The 11501-nt window shown below is 40.6% G+C and overlaps 1 protein-coding gene across 1 annotated transcript in view; it reads right to left on the reverse strand.

Moving 5' to 3' along the window:
- Positions 1-9274, reverse strand: part of LOC114652820 (pyroglutamylated RF-amide peptide receptor-like) — an 80895-nt gene extending 71621 nt beyond the window's left edge. The window contains exon 1 of the mRNA XM_028803130.2: positions 8806-9274. Within this exon, the coding sequence (XP_028658963.1) occupies positions 8806-9145 (340 nt within the window). The 5' untranslated portion in view covers positions 9146-9274. The remainder of the gene's footprint in view (positions 1-8805) is intronic.
- Between the last annotated feature and the right edge of the window lie 2227 nt (positions 9275-11501).

Raw genomic sequence — 11501 nt, forward strand, 5'->3', positions numbered from 1 at the left:
TGCCTGGTTCTCCTCATTGGACCTTCGCAGTGGGTATTGGCAGGTGGCCCTTACCCCGCAGGCGCGACTTAAAACTGCATTCTCTACAGGGCGAGGTTTGTGGCAGTTCCGGGTCATGCCCTTTGGACTATGCAATGCCCCTGCGACTTTTGAACGCTTGATGGAACGAGTACTTGCTGGGATTCCACCTACACAGTGTTTGGTGTACCTGGACGATCTCTTAGTACATGGGAATACTTTTGATGATGCACTTAAAGCCCTAGAGGATGTTTTACAGAGGATACAGAGTGCAGGACTAAAGCTTCACCCACAGAAATGCCACCTGATGCGAAAGAAAATTTTATTTTTGGGTCATGAGATCAGCCACGAAGGTATAGCCACTGAGGAGGGAAAAGTAAATGCTGTTAAGCAGTGGCCAGAACCGAGTGACCGACGTCAAGTTAAAGAATTCTTAGGCTTGGCCTCATATTACCGCAGGTTTATCCAAGGATTTGCCACAATTGCAGCACCTCTACATAATCTCTTGCACACAGATGTGCCTTATCACTGGACAGAGGAATGTCAGGAGGCATTTAGTGGCCTTAAACAAGCCCTCAGCCAGGCTCCTGTTTTAGCTCCTCCTGACCTGAAGTTGCCTTTCCTCTTGGACACTGATGCAAGTAATGTGGGCTTAGGGGCAGTACTTTCCCAGACACATTCAGATGGTGAACGGGTGGTGGCCTATTATAGTCGGGCATTGTCAAAAGCAGAAAGAAACTACTGTGTGACTCGCCGGGAACTCCTGGCTGTAGTTTCTGCAGTTCAGCATTTTAAACATCTACTATGTGGGCTCCCATTTGTCATCCGCACGGATCATGCTGCTCTACAATGGCTGCTGACATTCCGAGAACCCGAGGGACAGGTTGCCCGATGGATCGAGCAGCTTCAAGCATACAATTTCTGTGTGGAACATCGAGCTGGACAGCGTCACAGCAATGCAGATGCTCTGTCCCGGAGGCCGTGTGCAGCCGAGGGTTGTGGTCATTGTGATCGTCAGGAAGCCCAGGATGCTGAAAGAGCAGTTGAGACAAGTCCGGAGTGTCGAGCCTTAAATTTGATAAACATGTTCATAAATTGGGAGGGCCGACAGAAAGAAGATCCAGCCCTACAATTGATCATTCAGTGGTTAGAGACCCAGCGTAAACCCAGTTGGGTAGAGGTGGCAAAAGAATCCCTGGAAGTGAAGGGCTTGTGGGCACAGTGGGACAGTCTTGCTCTACAGGATAGGATTCTAATGCGGTCCTGGTGCGTACCTGCCACAGGTGAACTGCAGTGGCAACTGGTGGTTCCAAAAGCCCTCAGGGAGCAAGTTCTTAAAGATCACCATGGGGCCCCAGGAACTGGGCATTTTGGCATAAGAAAAACTTTACGCCGGATACAACAGAAATACTACTGGGGTCATTGCCGGAGGGATGTAGAAGATCACTGCAGGAGGTGTGATGTATGTACAGCCCGGAAAGGCCCTCCCGGACAGTCCCACGCGCCCCTACAGCAGTATCAGGTGGGAGCTCCCATGGAACGGGTAGGTGTTGATGTGTTAGGCCCTTTTCCTAGGTCAGAGAAGGGAAACCGGTATGTTCTTGTAGCAATGGACTACTTTACAAAATGGCCAGAAGCTTATGCCCTTCCTGATCAAGAGGCTGTGACTGTTGCCCAGGCACTTATTGAGGATTTCTTTAGCCGTTTTGGCATCCCAAATGAACTTCATTCTGATCAGGGGCGCAACTTTGAGTGCCGGGTGTTCCAGCAGATGTGTCAGCAGCTGGGGATCCAGAAGACTCGGACTACCCCTTTACACCCACAAAGTGATGGATTAGTGGAACGGTTTAATCGGACTCTGGGTGTCCAACTTGCACTTTTCACATCCCACGGTCAGAAGGACTGGGATGACCAATTACCACTTATCCTCATGGCATGCCGTTCTGCTGTCCAAGAGTCTACTGGGTGTACACCTGCACTCTTGATGCTAGGACGGGAGATCAGGACTCCCCCAAACCTTGCGTATGGCTTTCCCCCTGATTCGCTCTTTCCTTGCCCAGGTCCCGAATATAGCCGCCGTTTGCAAGATAGACTGGAGAAAGCCCATGCCTTTGCCAGGGACCAGCTGAAGGCTGCAGGGGAGCGACAACGGCGCAACTATGACATCCGAGCCCAAGGAAGGCACTTTCGAGAGGGAGAACAGGTCTGGGTATACCGCCCTCGGCGTCGAAGAGGGCGTTGCCCAAAGCTGGATAGCCCATGGGTAGGCCCCTGTCAGGTCCTTGCTCGCCTAGGGGAAGTAGTTTATCGTGTACAAATTGCACCAGAAGGGAAGAAACTTGTTCTTCATCGAGATCGGCTTGCACCATATTTAGGTGCCCATTTAGTTTCTCCTTCAAACATGGATCCCGAAGATGCCCCACCATTGACTCCCATCCCTATTCCAATTGAAAGCACCGGTTCAGGGGAGCATAATGATGGCAGATCTGGATCTCAGGAACATGTCCCTCCACGGCCCAGACGCAGAAGAAGGCTACCAAGACGTTTATTGGATTTTGTGATCCCTCGGGGCGAGGGACTGGGGGGGGGGGGGGGGGGGGCAGTGTGACGTACTGTAATTAATGTTTTCTGTTCCCTCTGTTTAGGGAAGGCTTCGTGTTTTTTTATAACTACATAGAAAGATAGAAGGTGCATGCGCAAGGGGAAGGTGGAGACAGGAAGGAGGGGGTGTGGTGGGGGTGTGTGTAGGACCCTAAAAGAAAGAAAGGAGCGGAAGGTTTTTTTATGGCTGTTCTGTCCAGTATTGTTTAATAAACTCAGCATTTTTGGAGCACCACGTTTTCCAGCACTTGTTTTGTGTCTCACCCTCCCTAGTCGCTACAATATTATAACAGAATGAAGGAATAAGAATTTCCTTAAATTAAACAAATTAAAAACAAATTTTTCAATTACTGGGTGCAATAAACAAAGTGAGAATCTTAGAAATGGAAGTAATCATCTGGACCTGCGAATCAAACCAGAGGTTAAGATTTTTAGGTGTTATTATTGAATCTGACCTTAATTTCAGATTGCATATTAATAATATTACCAATACTTTTTACTTCCATCAAAGGAACATTCCAAGGGTGCAATATCTTATAACATTTAAAAATGCATTGGTATTTAGCCAACTGGATTACTGCAATGCTCTCCTATCAGGACTACCCAAAAAGGACTTAAATCAGCTACTCCTTGTCCGAAATGCAGCAGCAAGAATTTTAATTGAAAGGAAAATATATGAGCATATAACCCTACCAATACCTATCAGGATCGATTTTACAATACTTCTACTTGTATATAAGCCTTTAAACAATCTTGCCCCTGCCTACATCTCAGAATGCTTGTTCCCTTATGCACCAAATCTCAGTCTTAGATCTGCAAATTCTGGTTTCTCATTATTCCTAGATCTAAGCATTAAAGAACTGGTGAGGCAGCTTTTTGTTCTTATGCATCTAAAATTTGGAATAATTTACCAATAGAAATATGCCAGGCTAAATCTGTGGAAGTTTTCAAAAACTTCTAAAAACTTTTTTTAGTCTTTCCAGTAATTATATCATAATATAGTGATCTGATTATAAATTTAGCTCTTTGATGCAATAATAAGGACTCGGCATTAATCCGTTGCTTTTTTTTTTCTTTTTTTTGTCTCATGCGCCACCCACACTTGCTCAGTGTGCTCTATTCAGCAGTCACCTGGGGTACTGGAGGAAACGAAGAAGACTTGGAAACCTCATTTTCTATTGACTGTGCTAACTGTATAAGCTAGGCCCTTTCGAGGGTGGACAACCAGCTGGCCTAGGTTATTCTGCATTCTATGATGCAGAAACTGATTACCATCAGACCTAACTTTTTGATTTGTTCACTTCTGTCTTCTGACCGTGGCCCTCCAGAGGCTTCTTTTTCTCCTATAGCCCATGATAAGAGTTTTTTTTTGTTTTCCTCTCCTCCATGTGCAGCTGGTCAAACATTAACCTTCAGGAATCAAGAACTTTATCTACATCCTAAATCAACCGAAACCGCTATGGACTGTTTTATTTGCTTTTGTATCTTTTCATTAACTTTAATAACATCAAACTGTTTCTACTCAGTGGGTTGCCATGTACATATGCCTAGGTAAAATATAGATATATACTGTATGTTTTTATTTTTGTAAATATTAATCTGATGTGGTTGATCTATTATCATCTTTAATGTATAAATATTTTAATCAGAAAATCTTTTTCTGATAAGAATAAAGGTTTGTTTTGCACTTTAGTGATTAATTTTTGCTTAACAATACTTGGTTGATTTTTTATTTAGTATACTTACATTTATTAGAAATTATCATAGATTAATTAATGATGATAATCCAACTAAATGTGGTATATCTTTGTTTGTTGTTATTATTGTTATTATTATTATTATTATTATTATTATTATTATTATTAGTTGAATCATTTCACACTTTTCATTATGATCCAGTTCAGAGTTTCTGGGAATTAAGCAGGTTTGGAAATGTTATGCTATTTTATTTTACTTGATTTTCATCCAGATTCCAATAACAAAGGTCATATGAGTAAAAATACATATTATAAAGACTCCCTGAATGAAAAAGTGTTTAAATTTCTAATGATAGTAGTTCACCTACATGTTTATTTACAGGCACAGTTAAAGACACAGTGTGGGAAACAATTTCCATGCAAGTTAGCCTTTGTTAAAGGTGACATTTTACTAAAGTTGTGAAGAGTGAAGCATAAAATTAACACTGAAGTCATAAAGAAATCTAAAGAGCTATAAGAGGTATGTGCTAAATAGCCCAGTTAGTCTCAGTCTGAAAAAGCCGAAGGAAGAGATTTGGTGCAATGCCAGTCAAGCAACAGACAAGAGTGGGATAGACACAGGCATAATTTTCCAAACAAAAATATAAATTAAAAAACAAAATGGTGTACAGTATATATTTACATCTGTTGGAGTTATTTAACATATAAATTACATTAACACTTATACTCATAGATTTTTATTGGAATGTTCATATATATTGCATGGTATTATATGTTTTATTTTAAATCTTTTGTTTGTAAACAGGTGCTTTGAACTTACTGTGACGATGCGGGTTCTGCTTCACGCTCCCACTTCACTTTTGGGAGCCCTAGAACCCAACACCATCAGTAATGTCACCGGATGAGCTGGATGATTAGAACACCAATGAAGCCAGGGGAAAGGTGCAAAAGTGCTTTTATTTAAAAACAACAAAACCAAAAACAGTGTTCAAAATAAATAGTGCAGTGCTCCACACATCATTAAATAAATAATCCATTAAAAGCAAGTAAAACGTGGAGGTTAAAAATCCCATAAATAAATCCAGTTAAAACAAGGTTAAAAACAATGGCTGGAAGCAGTCCTTTAAAACAAAACCCAGTGGCTTCTTTCTACCTGGAGGCTCCCCTGCTCCTCACTTCCAGGCCTTGCATCAGGGGAGTAGCCCTATCTGCAGCTGGTCTGGAAGCTTCTTGATCCTTCGCTTTGTTTAACTCCGCCAGACCAAAACTTGTGATCCCCAGCGACCAGGGCGCTCACACTGGGGCTTCCACTTCCCATGCCTCCTTCTCCTGTTGACTTCCGTGGCAAGCCAACCTTCTTCCGGTCACTCCTGCTCCTCTGAAGTGCTCAGCAGGAGTGACCACTACTTTTTGCACCCTGAGAGCTGGCCAAACACTCTACAGGGGCTCTTCTCCCAGCTGCCTGTTAATACCATGAGCCGGTGCTCACTCACTCGCTCACGTGCACACACACCGGCTTTTAGCTTCCTGCTTTCTCTTCTTCCACTAACCTCCATTCACTTTCTCGATTTTTCTTTTCCTCTTTTCCTCCGCACTCACGCTCTTACTATTTATAATGGGGACGTGGTACAAGTGTGGCGATTAGCAGTTCCCGGTATCAATTATTGATCCGGGCAATTCCTCACCTGTGCACATAATTGAGGAAACGCCTGCAGCATGTCACATCCAAGAACCAGTACGGCCAAAATACCATGCCCCCTCTATAAGTCATAAGTGCGGCGATTATTTATTTAAAACTGGCCTTTTCATTTCAGCTGTGGACCCACTCTACTAAACTTACACACTTCAAGTCAGGAAATTGAACAGGGGTAGCACAGAGACTCGGCAGTTAGTGCTGCTGCTTCCTCACAACTTCAGGTGCCTTTTTTAAATTCAATTGCTCAGTCAGTATTTGCCTGAAGTTTGCACATTCTACCAGTATACTTGTGATTAATTCAGTTTTCCTTCCACCTATCAAAAGCATGTTTGATTAGTGACCCTAAATTCACTTGGAGTAAGTGTGTGTCCTATAAATGGACTGACCTCCCACTCAGAATGAATTCCTTAAACTGCTGGCTTAAGCTCCAGCTCACCACATCCCCGGCCTATCACTTTATTAAGTGGCTTCAGAAAGGGGATATATAGTAATAAGAATTTAAAAAATACTAACTTTAGTCTAAAATATTTCCAGTTGTCATCAGATTCCTACTCGTTCTACATTTTATTGTAGGAGTTAAATGACAATTAAACACTAAGCTTCACCAAATAGACATCATGGATGTTACATCTAAAAAAAGAGATTTTAACAACACACTGAAACAAGCAAAGATTATTCAGTTTTTTCATTTGTTAGACTTTTACTGTGGCTTTAGGAAATATCAGAAAATTAAAAGCATCTACTACCCTGAGGCAGGTTTATTTATACATGCCAGAGTCTGAGGCATACACGCAATTAAATTTATTAGAGTTAAAATGAATAAATAAATGTCTTAAATTAATGGTTACTGGACACCGTTCTGCCTAGCTGTTTCAAGAGCTTTAGATGGTATTAATTGTTGATGTAATTCTTATTTCCATTTGACTTACAAAAGCTGGTCAAAGGTGACCTCTTAGGAAGGAAATAAGACCTTGTGAGCTGAAGAATCACAGAATATGGGGGATGTTTTCCACATTTTTTATCCTGTGGAACAGCTGCAATGAACTACAGCTTTTAGGAGTATTCATAATAGGCAAGTTTAACATGAATGCGTTGGATAGACTGATCACCTTCAGTAGCAATCTTAGCATCAGAAATTACATTAATCAGCAAATTAATTTGCTGAAACTATTTATCTCAAGTTTAGAGACAAGGAAATGCTGTCCTGGAAGCATTGGACACTGAAATCAACCCTCAACAGGGTTATCAGTTTATCACAGAATATTCTTACTCACCCATCCACATTCACTCACACTGGCTCATTGTATGGTTGACAACATGCATTTAGAAGAAAAAAAAAACATATACTGTATACAGCAAGAATATACAAATTCCACACAGTGACCAGACTAGGAATCTAATCCAGATGCCTAGAAATAAAATACAGCAATGCCAGCTATTGTGCTACCATGCTTCCTAAGTACTACATCTGAAATAATAAAAAAAGAAATACACTGAATATGAGTTTGCCCACTTGGAATAAAAATCATTTTATAGTGCTCTATATTAGACATTTTATGCTTTAATTATTATATATAAATATTTATATATACACATACAGATAAAACCATTACCTTTATATTTTTTATTACATTGCGTATAAAAGAAACATTACATTACTACTTAATCTAATTCACAGTTTCAGAGAGCCATAGGTCATCCTGATAGCACTGAGGGCAAAGAAAGAAACATTCCTGGAAGAGTGTCAGTCCACTGAAGGGCAAATTCAATTACACATACACACATACACACACAGACATACGGCCAATTTAGAAGAGGCAGTTATTTTAACCATATATATTTTAAGGATAAGGGAGAAATATCTGATTGCATGGAGGAAACCCATGCAGAGAAGGGAGAATGTGAAAAATAGACACAGATAATGACCAGGATTGAAACCCCAGACATTGGATCTATGAGAAATTTGTACTTATCCCTGTATCACTGGGTCACCCCATATATTTACATTTACAGTACATAGTGAGTGTACTCACATTTTGTATGTGTCTAAATGTGGACAGTTATTCCATCCAGAGCTGGTTCTTGTTCACTGCTGCAGGAAAATGGATGAATGAATTGCTTTATATTATATATATTATATTAGGGGTAGTACAGGTGCAACAAGGATATCCATGTTCCTGCATGGAGTTTACATGTTCTTTCCATGTCCCGATGGATTTCCTCCAGGTGCTCTAGTTTACTCCTACAGTCCAAAGACATGCAGGTTAGTTGGGTTTGCAATGCTAAATTGACCCTGCTATGTGCTGGCCCCCTGTCCAGGGATTGTTCCTGCCTTGTATCCGGTGCTTGCTGGGTTAGGCTACAGTTTCCTTGCATCCCTATTCTGTATAAACAGGTTTGAAAAATGGATGGATGAATATTATTATAACACAGCATTGTCAGAATAATGAATCTAGTTCAGGGAGCTGAAATCTATCTGGGCAGCACTGCACTCAAGAGAGCAACTAGCTTTGAACAGGGTGCAAGTCCTTTTATATTATATTATATTATATTATATTATATTATATTATATTATATTATATTATATTATATTATATTATATTATATTATATTATATTATATTATATTATTCCATCAGAAAAAAACATAAGAGGTAGTTCAATAAAGGAACTTAGTCCTTTTCAGTGGGAATACTGAATCAACTGTTCAGGAGACTGTTTCCACAATATGACATAAATATATTTTTATGTCCAAACTATCCACCTGTGTAAGTAAGGGAAAGTTGTCACTTACCTCCCAGCCAATTGGAAGAGATATTCTGAAGCATTGTGAAAGGAATGCAAAAAAAAGCAATCAGCAAGTCACTCAGAGCCAAAGAACAGATGAAAATGTTAGTGACCGTCCTCATAGCTTTTCTTTTGGTAACCACATACAAGACCAGAAAGTTGCCAACAAGTGCAAATAGGAATATAATCAAGCATATAGTCACAAAGACCACCTTGCTGTGAGCTGGCAGCTGTGGGATGTAAATAAGAGGCTGAAGATGGTAGAGGTCAATGAACTGCTGCCGTGTTAAGTTGTTCAGTTTTAGGAGCTGATTGAACTCCTCAGGTGTGATATTAAAAGCTTGCATTTCTTCAAGTTTACAGTTGCTCTAACTTTACAATTCTGAGACCTTCCTCTGTGTTCCTGAGCACATCACAGTTTCTCACTCAGTTAAACCTTTAAGAGTAAACCCAGCAATAGGCTAAAATTCCAGCTGGCTCTCTCCTCACACAGGTTTAAATCCTTCTGAATACTATTCTTGCCCACCACACCGTAGCAGATCCAGCCTCCTTATAATTGCCTTTCCTGAGCAAGAATTGGAGCTGCCAATCGCAGGCTGCAGTAAGGGAAGTTATTTTCTCATTCACACAGTAAACCAATTAGAAAGCTGCTGCTCATGATGTTAAGCATAGTACTGAAGTTACCCAGATTCAGAGCCACATTCAGACAAGAGTAGATGTTGTTCTCATTATACCTTATGAACTGCTCCTCATTATAGAAGCTACAAAAGTATTGTAATTGCTTTTCCTATTATTTTCTAAACAAATTCTGATTATTTTCAAGTGTAGTTTAACATAAATATAATAATGCTCTTTCATTTATTGAAGAATGTTTTTTTTAAATATTCATCATTTCATAACAGTTTTTACATAGTAAAAACAGCTATCCATATTCAATCTAAACGTATGGCTATGTGTCAACAGAAGTGAAGAGATGCTGTGAAGTTTAACATGAGCTTTCAGAGCCTCCACAGAGTGTTACTGACTAACTAGGTCATTGTAGTCTAATGGTAGTGGTGGCACTGAGGCTAAGGATCTGAGCTGGTATCCAGAAAGTTGCTGGTTCTAATCCCTGTCACTGCCAAAAGTGATCCTACTCTGCTGGGCCCTTCAGCAAGACCTTTAATCTGCAGTTGCTCCAGGGGTGCTGCACAATGCCTGACCCTGCACTCCGACCCCAAAGGGTATGCGAAAACTAACAAATTCCTAACACGAGAAATTGTATAAGGTGAAATAAAGAACAAAAAACAAAAATAAAAAAATCAATGAGCATATAATTCTTTATGGCTACTATGCACACTTGCTATTCCAGTTGTACTGACCAGCTCTTTAGATTACCAACTGCTCTATACAATCCATAATTACTGCTTTTCATAGGGCAGAAGAAAAAACAGAGAACAAAGTGTCACTAAACTAAGTGGTAAAAGTTATGGGTGGGTTTATATAACATCAGCAATTGAGTGTCTCTGGGTGGTAAGAAGTATATTTCAGAGCAATTTTGCAAGAGAGAAAATAACTCTGGATGCCATTACAGGGCCCACTTATTCTCATGTCCACACATGTCCAATTTTAGTGTCACCGATTAACCTTACAAGTCTTTGGGAATGTGAGAAGACAACCCAAGTGCCCAAAGAAAAACTCTCACAGACATGGGTAGAACATTCAAACCCCACATAAGCCATGACTGAGCAGGGATGTGATCTCAGGATTTGTAGTTGCAGTGCTGCTATGCTAAGTAAATCATAATTCCTCCCACTAAATACTATGTTTAAAAAATCTAGCTAAATATTTAATTTTATGTAAGGTAAACTGCAAGGTCAGGAGCAGACCTACCAGGTAGAAGGTCAGACAAACACTAAGCAGAAACTAAAGGCAAAGCCAAGAAGAGTGGAAATTGGGAGCATGCACTGATACAGCGTGTTGCTGCACCCACTACACAATCTCAAATTAGGACCTAAGCACAGCCATGCAACAGGCAACACCTCAGCACAACACTAGTTCAAATGGAATAGTTTCTTTTTTTTTTTTTTACAAGGGCTGAAGTGCCAACCCTGCCACCAACCCCCTGATTTTCCCTTGCAAGTTGGAGAACCTGTTTGCAGAGCTGGATGCATGTTAACATCATAGCCAGGATGGAGCAATTGCAGCTTAATGGCTTTGCTCAAGGGCTCAACAGAGTGGAATCACTTCTGGCATTTATGGGATTTGAACCAGCAACCTTCCAATTGCTGGCACAGATCCCTAACCTCAGAGCCACCACTCCACCCTAAAGCCAAGAAACACTGGGAAACTACAAAATCTAAAGAAACAAGGATTAGGTTCATAAATCCAATGAGAGGAATAAGCAAATCTCTTAAACACACCACAGTGACAAGAAGTATAATGTTTGTATAATGACAGAGCAGCCTGCTTTCCTTTGTTTGCTCAACACCTCCCATAAAGAACCTGATACATAATAATCATTGCCATGAAATACAACTAGATGGGTCAGCTCAGGGAAAAGGAGGCACCAGGACAGACCTCAACACAAAATCTGACTCTAATAACATACACTACATAGTGTCAAGTGAGGGGCACTATAGCACATAACAAAGGTAGACCCAGGTAAAAAAATTGCTTTTATTGAGCATAAAAGCAAGCAGGGGTAGATAATGCATCCGGGCA

The sequence above is a fragment of the Erpetoichthys calabaricus genome, chromosome 5, assembly GCF_900747795.2.
Source record: "Erpetoichthys calabaricus chromosome 5, fErpCal1.3, whole genome shotgun sequence".
NCBI lineage: Eukaryota > Metazoa > Chordata > Cladistia > Polypteriformes > Polypteridae > Erpetoichthys > Erpetoichthys calabaricus.